This window comes from Amblyraja radiata, chromosome 1 (assembly GCF_010909765.2).
Source record: "Amblyraja radiata isolate CabotCenter1 chromosome 1, sAmbRad1.1.pri, whole genome shotgun sequence".
NCBI classification, from domain to species: domain Eukaryota; kingdom Metazoa; phylum Chordata; class Chondrichthyes; order Rajiformes; family Rajidae; genus Amblyraja; species Amblyraja radiata.
In genome coordinates, this window is record NC_045956.1 from 63,228,105 (window position 1) to 63,248,752 (window position 20,648).

The 20,648-nt window shown below is 45.4% G+C and overlaps 1 protein-coding gene across 39 annotated transcripts in view; it reads left to right on the forward strand.

Moving 5' to 3' along the window:
• ank2 (ankyrin 2) overlaps nt 1-20,648 on the forward strand; it is a 524,159-nt gene that overhangs the window by 281,349 nt on the left and 222,162 nt on the right. For all 39 annotated transcript variants that reach the window (XM_033023003.1, XM_033022993.1, XM_033023145.1 and 36 more), the window contains one exon: nt 3,688-3,786. In XM_033023003.1, coding sequence (XP_032878894.1) covers nt 3,688-3,786 — 99 coding nt within the window. The remainder of the gene's footprint in view (nt 1-3,687; nt 3,787-20,648) is intronic.

Sequence of the window (20,648 nt, forward strand, 5' to 3'; positions counted from 1 at the left end):
ATCTGCGTCTTTTTAAAGAAAATAGCCAGATATATTTTCTAAAGTCAAACATAGAAAATAGGTGCAAGAATAGGCCATTCAGCCCTTTGGGTGGTGCTGGCTCAAAGGGCCGAATGGCCTACTCCTGCACCTATTTTCTATGTTTCTATGCAAGTCACTTAATCATTTTCCTGCAAGATACGCACAAATTTTAATTTAATTAATATTGAGTGGAATTAGCAGCGACTGAGTGAGTAGATTTGCTTGGTGAGTGAAGCATGTTGATGTTTGAAGAATGGAAAGATTTGCTGGGTCAATTGGTATGAGGATCCAACTGCAGCTGAAATTGTATAATCAGGAAGGAATCAAGAAAGGCCATTGGCAAATCAAGAAAGGCTATAGGCATATGCATGGCATAACAGAATGTCTGATGAAGGGTCCAGACCCAAAATGTCACTTATCCAAGTTCTCCAGGGATGCTGCCTGATCTGCTGAGTTATTCTACCACTTTGTATCGTGTTTTTGGCAGAATAGAATAATTTGTTCAGAAATTAATAGAACCAAACACTTGTCAAACAATTTAAAGTTAACCAAGAGTGATTTTTTTTTTAGTAAATAGTAACACTAGCAATTTGGGATCCAATGTATTTAATTATATGTTATAAGTTTTAAACTGACAAAGTCAGGGGGACATAAACAAAGGGAACATTTTTCACAGGTTACCTTACTATTTCCTCCAAAATGATGTAAAACAGAGAGACCTTGGGGTACTAGCACACAGTTTGCTGAAAGGGCTACACAGTCAGACAAGGTGATGAAGAAAGCATATGGGCATGCTTGCCTTCATTAGATGAGACATTGAGTACAAGAATTGGCATATCATGTGACAGTATATGTGTATGTACAGAAAGTTTATATGTATTAATGACCGAGACATAAATGTAGATTAATTGGTGAGTATGTTTGCTGACGACAACAACTTTGGAGGAGTTGCAGTGAGTGAGGAATGCAGTCAGATGATGCAGCAGGGTATAGATCAGCTGCAGAAATGGGCAGAGAAATGGCAGGTGGAGCTTAACCCAAGCAAGGGTAAAGTGTTGGACTTTGGGAGGTATATTTGGGAGTATACAGTTAATAGCAAGACCCTTAACGGCATTGATGTACAGATAGATCTTGGAGTCCAATTTGATAGCTCAATAAAGGTGGCAGCACAAGTAGATAGAGTAGTAAAGAAGGCATATGGTATGCTTGCCTTCATTACAGGGGGCATTGGATATAACAGTCAGGATGTCATGATGCAGTTCTCTAGGACTTTGGTTAGGCTGCATTTGGAGTATTACAAGCAGTTCCGGTCGTCCCCAATAGATGAAAGATGGGGCGGATTTGGAAAGGGTGCAGAAGTAGTTTACTTGAATGCAGCCTGGATTAGAGTGTTTCAGCTACAGGGAGAGGTTGGATAGACTTGGATTGGTTTCTTTGGAGCGCCAGAGGTTGGGAGGAGAATGGAATGTAATGTATGTAAATTATGAGAGGCATAGAGTGGGTAGACATTCAGAACCTTTTTCCAGGGTGGAAATGTCCAACACTAACATCATTAATGTTTTATCATTATTAATGTTTAGTGTTTTCTGCATCATTCGTAACTGTCACTGTATGTCATGCTGTTACTTGTGGGTGGAGCACCAAGGCAAATTCCTTGTATATGAATACTTGGCCAATAAACTTACTTACTTACACTATAGGGCATAGATGTAAGGTGAAAGGGGTAGGTCTTTTACACAAGAGAATGGTGGGGGGCTGAAAAGCATTGCCTGGGTGGTGGTGGAGCCAGATATGATGGTGGCATTTAAGAGGCTTTTAGATAGGCACATAAAAGTGCAGGGGATAGAGGGGCATGGATCATGTACAGGCAGATGTGATCCGTTCAACTAGACATTATGTTCAACACAAACATTGTGTGGCGATGTGCCTGATCCTGTTCCATATGCTTCTATGTTGTACAAGTCATTGGTGAGACCATATCTGGAATATAGTGTTCAATTGAAGATAGATGCCCCTCTAACCCCTTGAAGAATCCAAACAAACCAAGTATCTTGGCATCAAATTGCAAAATGATCTGCGTTGGAATGGTCAGACTCATCATGCAACAGTGAAAGCAACAGGTGTCCTAAACTTCCTGAGGCGCAACTTTCATCATTGTTCAGCTTCTGTCAAGGAGAAGCTGTATTTCACCCTCGTTCGACCTCATTTGGACTACGCAGTTGCAGCTTGGGACCCATACACAGATAAAAACATTTCATCCATCGAATGTGTCCAAAGACAAGCCGCTCGATTTGTTACTAACACCTATGAGAGAGAAGCGAGTGTCACCAAACTTCTGAATTCTCTGGGGTGGAACCCTCTCCAAGACAGACGTGAAGCTCACCGTTTGACCTGTTTTTACAAAATGTTAAATGGTCAGCTAGACATAGTTCACAAGACCTACACCAACCCCAAACCAATTAGGAGCAGACGAGGGCATTCGATCCAATTTGTGATCCCAGCTACAAAGACAGATGTGTACAGCAATTCGTTCTTCCCACGCACAATTAAAGCATGGAATAATCTCCACCAAACTATAGTTACCCAACCAGATGCAACTAAATTTAAAGTAGCACTTTCTTCCCAATAACCCTTTCTGGCTTAATCCCTCCCTTCACCACCTCCAGTTTAAATTCCAGTTGGAATATTTTGGAGGACCAAGTAACCAAGAACCAAGAACCAAGAACTCTGGTCACCATACCATGTGAAGAATGTGGTTAATCTATGAGGAGTGCAGAAAAGATTCACTAGGATGGTGCTGGGACTGGATGGAATGATGTGTAAAGAGAGACTGGATAGGCCAGTACTGTTTTCTCTGCAGCAAAGGAGGCTGAGGAATGAACTTTTAGAGGATTGAAAAATCATGAGGAGCGTAGTTAAGATGGATTGGTGGTGGATAGATGGAATGAGCTGCCAGAGGAACTGGTAGAGGCAGGCACAATTACAATGTTTAAAAGATATTTGGAAATGTTTTAGATGATTTGGATATTTGGAAAAGAGGGATAAATACAGGCATTTGGACCAAGTTCAGGAAGACATCTTGGTTGGCATGGATAGAATTGGGCCAATGGGCTTGTTTCCATTCTTTAGTTTTTAGTTTAGAGATGCAGTGTAGAACCAGGTCCTTAGGCCCCCCCAAGTTTACACTAACAATTGATCACCAGTTCACATTAATTCTATCCTACACACTAGGGGGAATTTACAGAGTCCAATTAAGCTATAAACCCGCAAGTATTTCGGATGTGGGAGAAAACGGGAACACCCGGAGGCAACTCACGCGGCCACAGGGAGAACATACAAACTCCACACATACAGCAGCCGAGGTCAGAATCGAACCCAGCTGTCTGGCGCTGAGAGGCAGCAGCTCTACCGCTGCACCAATGTGTCACCCATAGTTCTGTATAACTCCATGACTCGTGTTACATTTATTAAATTTATGTCATCTTCAAATAATTTTAGAGTGAAATATTATATCTTCTGTTATAAAAGAACTATTAAACGTGTGGTAGAAATTTTGCTGAATACTTTGTGCCCTGTAAATGAATATTCTTGCTCTGGCATTCCGATTCCCCCCTTTCTTTGTCTTGAATAATGGTTGATAATTTAGCTTTTTTGCTCTTTTTCTAGAAAGGAAATTCGGCCGTGCACATTGCATCTCTGGCTGGACAAATCAATGTGGTCAGCATGCTTATGAAGCAGGGTGCCAACATCAACTTACAGTCTCAGGTAAGTAACTGAACTGCCTTGGAGCAAAGACACATTTGAGGGAGCAAATGGGGAGCAACTAGCACAAAATTAGTTTTTTGTTGAATCACCAAAGATTCTGACAATGGTTCTTGTTGTTAATAAAGTGAAGAATCATTTTGGTTTGCAGATTTGAAATCTTATCATTCCCATTCATTTAGATTTTGATACTTTGATTAATTTGAGTTCGTAACACTGAGAGAATAAATTGTAAGCTAATTGAAGGTAAAAAAAAAAATGGTGTTCAGATTCATATAGAATGGTCTTATAGAGGTGTATAAAATCATGAAATAGATCGGGTAGACACAGAGTCTCTTGCACATAGGGGAATCGAAAACCAGAGGGCACAGGTTTAAGGTGAAGGGGGAAAGATTTTATAGAAATCTGAGGTGTAACTTTTTCAAACAAAGGATGGTGGGTGTATGGAACGAGCTGCCAGATGAGTAGTTGAGGCAGGGACTATCGCAATGTTTAAGAAGCAATTAGGATATGGGCCAAACGCAGGCAAGTGGGACTAGTGTAGATGGGACATGTTGGTAGGTGTCTGCAAATTGGGCCGAAGGGCCTATTTCCACACAGTGTGACTGTGTCTCTAATGCACCATGCTTTTGTTGCATTTGCTGTTTCCGAAATTTAAAATTATTTAATTCATTTCAATTTTGAAGCTGTACATCTGCAAATTGAATTTTTTATTAATTCGTTAGAATAGTAATGTTTACAACTTGATTTTAGCAACTTCTATCGTAATTTTACCACTTCCCCCAAATCAAAGCTTTAGGTGTGGCAAATCCAATGGTAAAAAAAACTATGATTGTCTCATTCTGCAATATGTAGAATGTTTCTTCTTTCACTCCTGCTTGGGCATCCAAATTTTCTATTTGTTCTGGTGATTTGATGATTTGGTGATTGTACTGGTGCTACTTCCTGCTCCTGAATAGGACACAAATGTTTTATCATCTTTGCTTCCACTTTGCCTCAATGTTCACCATGCCCATCTCCAACTCCTACATTTCTTGTTTTCTGTTTCTCTATTTCAGGTGATAGCACTTGTTTTCTGTTTCCATTACAATCTTCTAGGTTCCTATCTAACATTTAAGACTTCCTTCCACTCTGCTGCTGTATGGGCTGCTACCTGTTATCCTGGTTTCACCATCTCGTGCCATTAGTTTGACTATGCTATCTTTCCCACCAGTGCTGCCAATATGCCTTATTTTTTTCCTTAGTGATTTCCATTCCCCCATTCCTGACAGGAATGTGGGGGGAAATCGGAGCTCCCCGAGAAAACCCACGTGGTTCATGGGGAGAACGTACAAACTCCGTACAGACAGTAGCTGCAGTCACGATCAAACCCGGGTCTCTGGTCCTGTGAGGCAGCAACTCTTCCGCTGTTCCACCTGACTACCGTATCTATGTATGCATCTCATAATGTTATATAATCCTATCAGGTTTCCCCGCAACCTTCGGCATTCCAGAGAAAGTCAGTCCGACCTCTCCCTATAGCTAATAGCCCCAAATCAAGGCATCAATCTAGCAGAACTCCTCCGCACCCTTTCCAAAGACTCCACATCCTTCATGTAATGGGGCGATCAGAAGTGCACACAATACTCCAAATGCAGACTAACCAAAGTCCTCATGCCCCCTCCTCTCTGAACACCCCCCATCCCCCCCCCCCACCAGACATCGCCTCGGCCTCCATCTACTCACCTGCATTCCTCCGACCCCAACCACCACCCTTGCCGTGTGTTCACCATCCCCTCTGACCACCCCCTTTCTGATATGGAACGGCCTGTCCTCAGCAGAGGCTTTACCCTTGTTCCCCTCCGCCCCCACCTCAACTATTTCTGGGTCCGCCACGATGTGGAGCTCTTCTTCCGTCGCCTCCGCCTCTGTGCCTTTTTCTATGGGAAGGAGTCCTCACCACCCAGTGATGACTACTTCTCCCATCTCCACCGGACCACCTCCCCTTGAACTCCCCCAGATGACCCTCTACCTTCTTAAGACCTTTTCATGTCCAACTGCTGGTGGGACATCAACCCCCTCAACTTTACTACTCCCCTGAATTACTCTAACCTCTCCCTCCTCTGAATGTACAGCCCTCCGCTCACTCTGTAGCAACCCTGACATTATAATCAAACCCGCCGACAAGGGAGGTGCCGTGGTAGTCTGACGTGCTGACCTCTACCGGGCTGAGGTCAGGCGACAATTCTCAGACATCTCCTCCTATTTATCCTTGGACCATGACCTCACAGACGAGCCCCAGACCTTAATATCAAATACTATTTCAGAGTATATTACTTCCGGCACTCTGGCCTCTGAAGCCTCCAACCTTATCGTTCCCCAGCCCCACACGGCCCGATTTTATCCTCTCCCCAAAATCCACAAACAGAACTGTCCTGACAGTCCCATTGTTTCTGCTTGTTCATGTCCCACCAAATTAATTTCCATATACCTCGACTCCATCCTATCCCCCCTGATCCAATCTCTCTCTACCTATGTCCAAGACACCTCACATGCTCTTCGTCTCTTTCACGACTTCCGTTTTCCAGGCCCCCACTCCCACATCTTTACCATGGGCGTCCAGTCACTCTACACCTCCATCCCCCACCAGGAAGGTCTTAAAGCCCTCCATTTCTTCCTCGACCGCAGAACCAGCCAATTTCCGTCTACCAATACTCTTCTCCACCTAGCAGAGCTGGTTCTAACCCTCAACAACTTCTCCTTCGACTCCTCCCACTTCCTCCAAATCCAAAGCGTAGCTATGGGCACTCGCATGAGCCCCAGCTATGCCTGCCTCTTTGTTGGGTACGTCGAACAATCCCTGTTCCAGACGTACACTGGCACTATCCCCAAACTCCACTACATTGATGACTGCATCAAGTAGTATGCCTCCTGCACCCATGCAGAACTCACTGACTTCATCAACTTCACGACTAATTTCCATCCGGCATTCAAAATTACTTGGACCATCTCCGACATCTCCCCACTGTTTCGTCTCCATCACAGAAGATAGACTATTGACCGATATCTACCACAAATGTACTGACACCCATAGCTATCTAGTCTACACTTCTTCCCACCCTGCTTCCAGTAAAGACTATCGCCTTCTCCCAATTCCTCCGTCTACGCCGCATCTGCGCCCAGGATGAGGTTTTCCATACTAGATCATCAGAGATGTCCTCATTCGTTAGGAAACGGGGCTTTCCCTCTTCCATTATAGATAAGGCTCACCTGGGTCTCCTTAATATCCTGCAGCTCCGCTCTTGCTCCCTCTCTGCCCATTCGCAACAATGACCTCCCTTTGCCCTTACCTTCCTCCCCATCAGCCGTCGCATACAGCATATAATCCTCCAACACTTTTGCCACCTCCAACGGGATCCCACTACTGGCCACATCTTCCCATCTCCACCTCTTCCTGCTTTCTGCAAAGACTGTTCACTCTGCAACTCCCTGATCAACTCGTCCCTTCCCACCCAAACCACCCCCTCCCCAGGTACTTTCCCGTGCAACCGGAGGAGATGCAACACCTGTCCCTTTACCTCCCCCCTCGACTCCATTCAAGGACACCAACAGTTTTTTCAGGTGAGGCAGAGGTTCACTTGCACCTCCTCCAACCTCATCTACTGTATCCGCTGTTCCAGGTGTCAACTTCTGTACATCGGCGAGACCAAGCGCAGGCTCGGCGATCGTTTCACTGAACACCTCCGCTCAGTCCGCCTTAACCTGCCTGATCTCCCAGTAGCTCAGCACTTTAACTCCCCCTCCCATTCTCAATCTGACCTTTCTGTCCTGGGCCTCCTCCATTTTCAGAGTGAGGCCCAGCGCAAATTGGAGGAACAGCAACATATTTGCTTGGGTAATTTGCACCCCAGCGGTATGAACATTGACTTCTGTAACTTCAAATGGCCCTTGCTTTCCATCTCTCTCCATCCCTCCCCTTACCCAGTTCTCCCATCAGTCTTACTGTCTCCGACTGCATTCTATCTCTGTCCCACCCACTCCCCTGACATCAGTCTGAAGAAGAGTCTCGACCCGAAACGTCACCCATTCCTTCTCTCTAGAGATGCTGCCTGTCGCGCTGAGTTACTTACTTGCTTACTTACTGCCTATTATGCCTCCTGGCATGTAGGGCAGCAACGAAGGTCCTCCTGTCTGTTCTGGGCTAGCTTCTGGACACTACCCCAGGTCAGGTCCATTATTTTCATTTCCTCCTCTACAGTTCGACGGCAGGTGGTTTTGGGACTCCCTCTTTTCCTTTTCCATTTCGGTGTTCAGTGCAGGGCTATTCTTGGGATGCTGTCTGGTTCTCCTAGCATCTGTCGATAGCCCTGCAAGTCCATCACGCCCAGTAGTGTTGATTCCTTCAGTTGCTGTTTCCGTAACATATTTGTTTTACGAGACAGGGTTGTTAGCCTTTACGAGACAGAGTTGTGCTCAACCTCCAACCTGGAGGACCAGTGGATCGCTCTTTGTCTCGCCTCTACCCTTCGACCTGTCCAGCATGGGAGACTCTAACAGGAGACGAATCTCCCGCTGGCATAGCTTTAGGGGTCACTGAGACACACAAGCTCCCCGACCATGACAAGGTTGCATTCCAATGGGGAGTCACGCTGAGTTACTTCAGCATTTTGTGTCTACCTTCAAATCCTATAAAGCTGTATCATGACTCCCTGCCTCTTCTACCCAATGTCCCAACCTATGAAACCAATTTACTCTATCTACTTGTATTGCCACTTTCATGGAGTTATGGAATTGGACCCAAGATCCCTCTGTACATCAATGCTCTTCAGGGTCATACTATTAATTGTATATTTTCCCCTTACTTTGATCTCTCAAAGCGCAACACCTCACACTTGGTCGGATTAAACTCCATCTGCCATTTCGAGCCCCATTTCTGTAGCTGATCTACATCTCTTAACAACCTTGCCAGCAGTCTTGGTGTACTCTACAAATTTACCGACCAACCTGTATACGTTTATTTCCAAGTCATTCATGTGTATCAGTTAGATAGAGCTCTTAGGGCTGGCAAAATCAAGGGATACGGGGAGAAGGCAGGAACGAGAGAGAAGCGAGTGTCACCAAACTTCTGAATTCTCTGGGGTGGAACCCTCTCCAAGACAGACGTGAAGCTCACCGTTTGACCTGTTTTTACAAAATGTTAAATGGTCAGCTCGACATAGATTACAAGACCTACACCAAACCCAAACCAATTAGGAGCAGACGAGGGCATTCGATCCAATTTGTGATCCCAGCTACAAAGACAGATGTATACAGCAATTCGTTCTTCCCCCGCACAATTAAAGCATGGAATAATCACCATCCAACTATAGTTACCCAACCAGATGCAACTAAATTTAAAGTAGCTCTTTCTTCCCAATAATCATTTCTGGCTTAAGCCCTCCCTTCACCACCTCCAGTTTAAATTCCATTTGGAATATTTTGGAGGACCAAGAAACCAAGAACCAAGAACCAAGAACGGGGTACTGATTGTGCATGATCAGCCATGATCACATTGAATGGAGGTGCTGGCTCGAACGGCCAAATGGCCTCCTCCTGCACCTATTGTCTATGTATCTATGTATGTACCAGTTCTGAATCCACAGGACCAAGTCACTGTTAATCTCGTGCATTGTAATCCTCTGGGTTAGCCTACCATGGGGCACTTTATCAAATGCCATATTAAAATCTCTTGGGAAGTCTAACAAGGGCAGGACCCACACAGTGAATGGCAGGGCACTGGAGAGTGATGTAGAGCAGAGAGATCTAGGAGTGCAGGTTCATAGGTCCTTGAAAGTGGCATTATAGGTAGATTGGGTGGTCAAAAAGGCTTTTGGCACATTGGCCTTCATCAGTCAAAGTATTGAGTATAGAAGTTGGGAAGTCATGTTATACTTGTCAAGACATTGGTTAGGCCACGTTTAGAATATTGTGTTCAGTTTTGGTCACCATGTTATAGGAAAGATGTTGTAAAGCTGGAGAAGGTGCATAGAAGATTTACAAGGATTTTTGCCAGGACTCCATGGCTTAGCTATAGGGAGTGGTTGAGCAGGCTAGAACATTATTTCTTGGAGCTCAGGAGGATGAGGAGTGATCTTATAGCGGTGTACAAGGTTATGAGAGGAATAGATCGGGTAAATGCAGCCTTTTGACCAGAGTAGGGGAATCGAGAAACAGAGGACATATGTTTAAGGTGAGGGGGAAAAGATTTAAAAGGAACCTGAAGGGTAACCATTTACACAAAGGGTCATGGGTATATGGAATGAGCTGCTGGAGGAGGTAGTTGAGGAAGGTACCATTGTAACATTTAAAAGACACTAGACCAAGTGCAGACCCGTTGGGTCTGTTTCCCCAACGGCGTTTTGCAGGGGGGGGGGGGGGGAGGGGGGGCTGCGGCATCAAACTCATATTAACCAACCCCCAAACACACAGGTGGGGGGAGGGAGGGGGGATGTGAAGAGGGGAGGGAGGGGAGAGGAGGTGGAGGAAATGGGACAGATTTGGGAGGGAAAGGAGAGCGGGGTAGGGGGTGAGAGAGGGGGATGGGGAGATAGATGTGGTGGAGGGGGAGGATGGGGAGGTAGGGAAGGAGGGAGGGAGGGGGAGAGGGGTGGGGGAGAGAGGGGAAAGAGTGGAGAGGGAGGTGGAGAGGGGTAGGGGGAGTGATGGAAGAGGGACAGAGGGGTAGGAGGAAGGGGGTGGCGTAGAGAGGGAAGGGGGGTGGGGGAGAGAGGGATGGGTGGGAGAGGGGTGCGGAGAGGGAAACATAGAACCATTGAAATTAAGTGCAGGAGTAGGCCATTCGGCCCTTCGAGCCTGCACCACCATTCAATATGATCGTGGCTGATCATCCAACTCAGTATCCTGTACCTGCCTTCTCTCCATACCCCCTGATCCCTTTAGCCACAAGGACCACATCTAACTCCCTCTTAAATACAGCCAATGAACAGGCCTCAACTACCTTCTGTGCCAGTGAATTCCAGAGATTCACCACTCTCTGTGTTAAAAATGTTTTTCTCATCTCGGTCCTAAAAGATTTACCCCTTATCCTTAAACTGTGACCCCTTGTTCTGGACTTCCCCAACATCTGGAACAATCTTCCTGCATCTAGCCTGTCCAACCCCTTAAGAATTTTGTAAGTTTCTATAAGATACCCCCTCAATCTTTTAAATTCTAGCATGTACAAGCCGAGTCTATCCAGTCTTTCGTCATATGAAAGTCCTGACATCCCAGGAATCAGTCTGGTGAACCTTCTCTGTACTCCCTCTATGGCAACGATGTATTTGAACATTGGGCATTGTGACATCACACGATGGAACGTTCACCAGGGGCTGGGGCTGGTGCTGCTTCTATGGGTGAGAAGCCAGTTTAGTTGTGAAATATTGGGGGGGGGGGGGGGTGGGTTAGGATTTGATTAAAAACGTGCACTTAAACACGACGACCAATGGCAAACCCGTTGGGTCTGATCCCCCAACGCAGCCGTTCCCTACCCGTAGCCCCCACTGGGGGGGGGGGGTGGGGGGCGGGCGCCTCACACACACTAACCACCCCCACACACAGAGTTGGAAAAGTGCATAAAGACCGTTCCCTACCTGTAGCCCCCAGGGAAGATTTGGTCGTCGAAGTCGGGTCCCTGCCGTCTTAAAATATCGTATCTTGAAGTCGTCGAAGTCGGGTCCGTCTCGGCAACGCGTGGGGGGGGTGGTGGGGGGGTTAGCGGTGCGGCATCACACACACGAAGCTTCGACACACACAGAGCCTTAAAAGTGTAAATGCCCGACCTCTTTTCCGTTTTTCTCTAATTTAATTAAGATGTGCAGGTGGTGTTCTTATCGAGGTTCAGGGGTGAATGACGTAAATATTTTCACACAATATGGGAACATCTCATGTTGTCTTGAAGGCTCCTCGGCCCACATCTGACTCTCTGTACTGTCACTATGGCAACGATGTCTATGAGCACTGGGCATTGTGACATCACACGATGGAACGTTCACCATTGGCTGGGGCTCCTGCATAGGCATATGTAAATGGATCCATTCCGATTGGACATATGTGAAGATTGGGCATTGTGACATCACACGATGGAACGCTCAGCAGGGGCTGGTGCTGGTGAAGGTTCTGTGGGTGTGAAGCCAGTTTAGTTTTGAAATATTGGGGGGGGGGGGGGGTTTAGGATTTGATTAAAAACGTACACTTAAACACGTCGAAATGTAATGAGGAGCGGATACTTAGAAAGAAAAGAGAAATCTCTACCAAAATGGAAAAGATGTCGGCGATTCAGCGTTCCCCCTTATCCTTAAACTTTGACCCCTTGTTCTGGTCTTCCCCAACATCCGGAACAATCTTCCTGCATCTAGCCTGTCCAACCCCTTAAGAATTTTAAACGTCTCTATAAGATACCCCCTCAATCTTCTAAAATCTAGCGATTACAAGGCGAGTCTATCCAGTCTTTCTTCATATGAAAGTTCTGACATAACAGGAATCAGCCTGGTGAACCTTCTCTGTACTCCCTCTCTATGGCAACGATGTCTTTGAGCATTGGGCATTGTGACATCACACGATGGAACGTTCACCATTGGCTTGGGCTCCTGCATAGGCATATGTAAATGGATCCATTCCGATTGGACATATGTGAAGATTGGGCATTGTGACATCACACGATGGAACGTTCAGCAGGGGCTGGGGCTGGTGAAGGTTCTGTGGGTGTGAAGCCAGTTTAGTTTTGAAATATTGGGGGGGGGGGGGGAAGGATTTGATTAAAAACGTGTACTTAAACACGACGGAATGTAATGAGGAGCGGATACTTAGAAAGAAAAGTGAAATCTCTACCGAAATGGAAAAGATGTCGGCGATTCTGCGTCCAGTTTCGGAGTTGCAGGGAATCAATGGGAGAAATGTGACAGCCGGACGGAGTTCCGTTTCGGAATTTTGGGCGAGAGTTTTATATATTAATAGATTTGGACAGTTACATGGAAAAGATAGGTTTAGAGGGTTATGGGTAAAGTATGGGCAGATGGGACTAGTGTGGGACTAATGTGGATGGGGGCAAGTTATCACTATCCCCAAAAATGCTCTTCCACTGAAACATCAGTCACCTGACCAGGCTCATTTCCCAACACAAATTTCTGTATGTTTCCTTCACGGTTGTACTATCAAGAAACCCTCTTAGATCCACCTTACAAATTTTGCCCCACCTAAGTCTTTAGCATCTCAGTCAATATTTGGGAAGTTAAAGTCGCCCATTAAGGGAACAGTTTAAGAAAGAACTGCAAATGCTGGAAAAATCGAAGGTAGACAAAAATGCTGGAGAAACTCAGCGGGTGAGGCAGCATCTATGGAGCAAAGGAATAGGTGACGTTTCAGTCTGAAGAAGGGTCTCGACCTGAAATGTCACCTATTCCTTCGCTCCATAGATGCTGCCTCACCTGCTGAGTTTCATTAAGGGAACCGTGTTGCTTTGGGATCTTTCAATAAGCTATCCACATGTCTGTTTCACTATTTCCTGCTTGCTATTGGGGGTGCTATCGTACAACCTCATTAGAGTGCTTGCACCTTTCTTATTTCTAATCTCTACCTATATCTCCTCAGCAGACAAACCCTCCAGTGTATTCCCTCTGATTGCCACTATGACATTCTCCCTGGCTAGTACCACAACTCCTCCACCTCTTTTGACTCCCTCTTGATCACGTCTGAAACACGTAAACCCTGGAAAATTGAACAGCCAGTTGTGATCCTCGGACAACATTTCCACAATGGCCACAGCGTCATGGTCTCCCTTCTCCTCCCCTTCTGGACGCAGTGTTCTGATGGGTCATAATTTTATACTACAGCAGACTGAGATCAGTTACAGTTATGGGCAGAGAAATGGTAACTTGAATTTCATTCAAGCAAGTGTGACACGTAAAGGGCCTGTCCCACGGGCATGCGACCTGCATGCGGCAAGCGCGACCTAAAGGGCCGGTCCCACCAGCATGCGCCTGCATGCGGCAAGCGCGACCTAATGTGGTCACATGAGTCGTACGACCTCGCGGGGCCGGTCCCACTTCGATCGCCGGAGCCGTATGGAGTTGTGCGGAGCTGGTCCCAACATCACGCTCCGAAAAACTGACCGTGTTCAAAAATCCAGTCACTCACTCGACCTCCGCGCGGCTCCCGCTTCTGGTTTGGTCGCGCTTGCCGCATGCCGTACGGCTCAAGCGACCACGTTAGGTCGCGCTTGCCGCATGCAGGCACATGCTGGTGGGACCGGCCCTTTAGGTCGCACTTGCCGCATGCAGGCCGCATGCCTGTGGGACAGGCCCTTAAGGTATACTTGTTTTTGTCAGTTGGGGCATTGAAGAGTCAGGAAGTCAAGTTGCAGCTTTATAAAATGTTGAGGATGCATTTGGACTAGAAAAATGTATTAGAAAATAGGACTTTGAACAGCACAGGAACGGGATCTTTGGCCCACATTTTTGTGTCGAGCACGATGCTGAGTTAAACTGATCTCACCTGTAACATGATCCATATCCCTTTATTCCCTGCATTTTTGTGTGTCTTTCTAAAATATACTGCCACTGTGGTTGCTTCATTATAGGAAGGATGTGAAGGATTTGGAGAGGGTGCAGAAGAGATTTAACAGAATGCTGCCTTGGATTAGAGGGTACTCACCCTTAGGAGAGTTTGGGCAAACCTGGATTCTTTTCTCCAGAACTTTGGAGAATGAGTGGAGAACTGATAGAAGTATACGAAATTATGAGAGCACAGTTAGTGTAGTAAGAATATTTTTCCCCAGGATGGAATTTTCAAAAGACTAGAGGGCATAGGTTTGTCAGAGGGGGAAAGTTAAAAGAAATGTGGGGCTAGTTTTTTACATGGAGAGTGGTGGATGCCTGAAACGTGATGTAAGGGTTGGAGGTGGAAGCAGATATGATGGTGCTTAGAGGCTTTTTGATCGGCATAAGATATTGCAGGAAATGGAGAGATATGGATCATTTGGAGGCAGAGAAGATTAACTTGACATCATGTTTGGCATTGACACTGTGGGCCAGTTCCTCTGCTGTACTATCTATGTTCTGTGTCATTTTCTGGTTCATTCTCCATTACTCTCATGGTCATAAAAACGGAATCAGGCCCTTCTACTCAACTCGCCCATGACGACCAAGATGCCCCATCTATACTAGTCTTATCTGCCCCTTTTTGGCTCATATCCGTCTAAACCTTTCCTATCCATGAACCTGTCCAAATGTCTTTGAAATATTGTTATTGTAAGTCAAGAGTGTTTATTCTCATATCTACCAAAACAGAACAATGACATTCTTACTTGCAGCAGCAGCACAACAGATTTGTAAACGCAGTATTCAAAAGATAATATAATAAAACAAACAAAAAAAGCACAATAAGTTAAAACAAATAGCTAATATAGTGCAAAAGTCCCCAATTCTCCCTTTCCGCTCAAATTTTAAAACTCTTCCCTCTAGTTTTTGGGAACTATTTGGAGAAAAGAATGTTGCCATTAACCCTGACTGTGCCAACTGTGCCCATGATGTTATATACCCCCAAAAGATCACAGCTCAACCTCCTGTGGTCCTGGGAATAAAGAACGAGTTCATCCAGCCTCTTCCTATAACTCAAACACTCTAATCCTGGTAATTTATAAATCCTTTTTGCACCCTTTCTAGTTGAATGGCATCTACCCTATAGTAGGGCGACAATAACTGCGTAAAGTATTCGAAATGTGGCCTTGCCAATGTCTTGTACGGTTGAAATAGATTTAGGTTTAGATTTATTATTGTCACGTGTGCCAAGGTACAACGACAAGTTTTGTTTTGTATGCTATCTAATCAAATCAGATACTACTGATGTGGGAAAGTCCGTATATTGTGCCAATTTGCCAATTTTCTAATATGTTCACCCAAGATCTGATTGATCTGATTAATGAGGGCAGAGCTGTAGATGTTGTATATGTGGATTTCGGCAAGGCATTCAACAAGGTCCCTCATGGTAGGCTACTCTGGAAGGTTAGATCGCATGGCTTCCATGGAGAGGTAGCTGAATGGAGAGAAAATTCCCTTCATGGAAGGAAGCAGAGGGTGATGGTGGAAAGTTGTTTTTCGGACTGGAGGCCTGTGACTAGTGGTGTGTCTCAAGGTTCGGTGCTGAGCCCATTGCTGTTTGTCATCTGAATAAATGATTTCAATGAGAACTTACATGGCATGATGAGCAAGTTTGCAGATTACACAAAACAGAGGGTTTTTTGTAGATAGTGAAGATGGTTGTCAAAATTTGCAACAGGATCTTGATTGGTTGGGCAGGTGGGTTGAGGAATGGTTAATGGAATTTAATACAGAGAAATGAGAGGTGTTGCATTTTGGGAAGACTGAAGAATTCAGGACTGAGGCAGGTGAGATGCTGGAAATTGATACAGAAAGCTATGGAAGCAGGTTCAGTAGACAGTATAGGCAGGAGCATGGTATGGAGCGAAGCAGTCTGTAACTTTAAATTGCATTTATTTCAATGCGAGTGGCATGACGGGTAAGGCAGATGAACTTGGGGCGTGGATAGGTACATGTGACTGGGACGTAGCCATTACTGAAACCTGGCTAAAGGAGGGACAGGTCTGGCAGCTTAATGTTCCAGGGTATGGTTGCCACAGGTGAGGCAGAGGTGGGGTTTAAGAGGAGGGGGATTAAGGATAATGTCATGGCAGTAGTCCAAGATGACATTACTAATGTTTTGTCCACTGAGGCTATATGAGTGCAGCTAAGAAATCTTGCTGAGAATGTACAATATGCCCCAAATAGTCAACGGGAAATGCAAAAACCAAATATGTTGGGAGATTTTAAGTAGCCGTAAGACTAATAGGATTGTTACAGTGGGTGATTTCAACTTTCCCAATATAGACTGGGACTGCCCGAGTGCCAGGTGCTTAGACACGATGGAATTTGTCAATTGTGTTTGGGAAAGATTCCTTTGGCAATATGCAGAGGTCCCTACAAGGGAGAGGGCAAAGCTTGATCTACTCTTAAGAAATTGGGAAGGGCAAGTGATTAAAATGCTGGTAGACGAACCTGTTGGGCCTAATAACCACAGTTCCATTAGCTGTAAAGCAGTTATAGATAAGGACAGGCCAGTCCCACAAGTTAAGTTCTGAATTGGGCAAAGCCATCCTTAATGGTATGAGGCAGGAACTTGCTAAAGTTGACTGGGGTAGGATGTTTGCGGGCAAAGGGATGTCTGGAAAGTGGGATGGTTTTAAAAGTGTGATGGTCAGAGTTCAAGGCATGCACTTTCCTATTAGAAAGAAGGGCAAGGTGTCTTGAAGGGCGGCACAGTGGTGCAGCGGTAGAGTTTCTGCCTTAAGCGCCAGAGACCCCAGTTCGATCCTGACTACAGATGATGTCTGTATGGAATTTGTACATTCCCCCGTGACTGCGTTAGTTTACTTCGGGTGCTCTGGATTCCTCCCAGATTCCAAAGAAGTGTAGGCTAATTGGCTTCAGTAAAATTGTAAAATTGGCTCTAGTGTGTAGAATGGTGCTAGTGTACAGGGATCGTTGGTTGGTGAGCCAAAGGGCTTGTTTCCGCACTGTATCTCTAAACTAAACTAAACTAATCTGGGAGTAAGGAACTGGACGATGAGAGAAATTGAGGCTCTGGTCAGGAAATAGAAGGAGGCATGGGCCAGGTATAGGCAGCTGGGATCAAGCGTATACCTGAAGGAGTAATAGGAACTAAGGAGCATTCCTAAGAAGGAAGTTATCAGGCAAAGTGGGGGCTGAAGATAGCTCTGGCTGATAAAAATTAAGGCGAATCTAAAGAGATTTTATGTACATTAAGAGGGTAACTGGAGAGTAGAGAGGGAATAAGGTCCTTCAGAAACCAAAACGATCATCTATGTGTGGCGCCACAGGAGAAGGGCAATGAATTTTTATTTTTTATTTTTACTGTCGAGAACAACATGAAGGCTAAGGAACTTCAGTCAGTTAATAGAGATGTCTTGATGACAGTCCGTATTAGGGTCAAGAAGGTACTGGACATCCTAAGATAATAGACAAGTGGTGCAGGAGTAGGCCATTTGGTGCTTCGAGCCAGCACTGCCATTCAATGTGATCATGGCTGATCATCCCCAATCAGTACCCCGTTCCTACCTTCTCCCCATATCCCCTGACTCCGCTATCTTTAAGAGCCCTATCAGGCATAGGAAGGTAGATAAGTCATCCAGGCCTGATCAGATATATCCGAGGACAATGTGGGAAGCTAGAAAAGAAATTGTGGGAGCACTGCCTGAATCATCGTTAGACACAGGTGAAGTGAGGGATAAATGGAGGGCAACTAATGTTATGCCTATTTTTAAGGAAAAGCTTGGGACCTTGGACAGGTACATGGATAGGAAAGATTTAAAAGGATACGAGTCAAACAAGGGCAAATGGGACTGGCTTAGATGGGGCATTTTTGTCGACAATGGACGATTTGGGCCAAAGGGCCTCTTTCCATGCTGTATGACTGATTCTAAATGATCTTCGTTTAATTTTGCCATTCGTGAAAAAATAATTGGGAAGAGATCCAGGCATCATCTAGCAGTTTGTACTTGCATGCAATATGATCACTCTTAGCTATAGGGAGGGGATGGGTAGGCTATGGCTTTATTCCTTGGAGTGCAGGAGGATGAGGGGTGATCTTATAAATGTGTATAATATCAGGAGAGGAATAGAGATGGTAGATGCACAGAGTATTCTACCCGTAGTAGGGGAATCAAGAACCAAAGGTCATAGGTGAGAGGGGAAAGATATAATAGGAACCCGAGGGGCTACTTTTTCACACAGAGGGTGGTGGGCATATGGACCAGCTACCAAAGGAGGTAGTTGAGGCAGGTACTATTACAATGTGTAAAATACATTTCGACAGGTACAATGATAGAAAAGATTTAGAGGGGTATGGGCCAAATGCAAGTTGGGACCAGTGTAGATGGGCCACAGGCAAGTTGGTCCAAAGGGCCTGTTTCCATGTTGTATGACTATGACTATGATAGTCAATGACTAGTTCATTGAAATTGCATAGATAAGCATTTATAATGACATAACGTTGCATGAGGATTTTAGATGTGTAGTCTGTAGGGCGCCATGGTGGCGGGACAGTAGAGTTGCTGCCTTACAGTGCTTGCAGCGCCGGAGACCCGGGTTCGATCCCGACTACAGGTGCTGCTTGTACAGAGTTTGTACATTCTCCCCGTAACCGCGTGGGTTTCTCCGAGATCTTCGGTTTCCTCCCACACTCCAAATTCGTACAGGTATGTAGGTTAATTGGCTTGGTTTAAGTGTAAATTGCCCCTAGAGTGTGTAGGATAGTGTTAATGTGCGGGGATCGCTGGTCGGCACGGACTGGGTGGGCTGAAGGGCCTGTTTCCGCACTGTAACTCTAAAGCTAGAACTAAAAATGCGCATTGATGCTTATCTGTTAGCAGACTAATAATGAAACACCAAAAATGTTGATTTTGAATTAAAATAAAGCTAAAAATATAATTAAAATCAAAAGCATATCCATCCTACTCAGAATCTAATTTAATGTTAATGTTTTTTGGAAAAAAATGAGTGTGACTACTATACTGATCTCATTTACCAAACGCTGGATGTGTGAGTCAAGGTTACAGCTGAGTACCAATATGTCAATTTTCTTTTCCGCATGCTTCCCCTCTGTGGCTGAGATTCTTGAATTAACCCAACTTCCCCCGTGCTATGATATAATTAAATATGATTCTATAAAACTGACATTAACATGAAAGAGTTATACAGCACTGAAATAGGGCCTTCGGCCCATTGAGTCCACGCTCACCATTTACACTAATCTGCATTTCGCAGACTAGGCGACTGCTTCACTGAACACTTGTACACAATGCACCAAGGCCTGCTGGATCTCCCGGTTCCTAACCATTCAACCTCCCCATCCCATTCCCATACCAACCTTTCTGTCCGGTCCTCCTCCATTACCAGAATGAGAACACACGCAAACTGGTAGAATAGTACCTCATATTCTGCTTTGGTATCTAATGCCCCTGTCCCACTTAGGAAACCTGAACGGAAACCTCTGGAGACTTTGCGCCCCACCCAAGGTTTCCGTGCTGTTCCCGGAGGTTGCAGGTGGTTGCCGGAGGTTGCAGGTAGTGGAAGCAGGTAGGGAGACTGACAAAAACCTCCGGGAACCGCAAGGAAACATTGGGTGGGGCGCAAAGTCTCCAGAGGTTTCCGTTCAGGTTTCCTAAGTGGGACAGGGGCATTACAACGCAATGGAAGGAGCATTCAATTCTCCAATTTTAGGTCACAACTCACTGTTCTTCTCTCTCTTTTGTGTGCCCTGCTCAACCCCGCTGAGCACCCATTTCTTCCACTATCCTGCCCCCTGTTCCCCTCGCCCCTGGCCCCTTCCACCTATATCCCTGCCTTTGACATTGCTTTTCAGTTATCCTCTGTCCTTATCTGACACCCTTTTGTCTCCTTTACATCTCTAGCATTTATTCACCCATCTGCCAATCAAATCTCCTTGACCTGTATCCAACGATCACTTTCCCATCTTTGTCCACCCCCACCACTTTTCCAGCTCCCCTCCCACTACAATCAGTCTGAAGAACAGTCCTGATCCGAAACACCACCTTTCCTTTCCCCCCACGATGGTCCCTAGCCTGTTGAGTTCCAGCACTTTGTGTTTTACTCAATATTCCAGCATCTGCATATCTTTGTGACTCCCATTTCTTTATTATTCCCATGTTCGCATCAACTATCCCCAGATTGTACCTTTCATCTACTGATTAGGTGCAATTTACATTGGTCATTTAACTTATAACTGGCACTTACGATCGTACACAAAATACAGTTAGC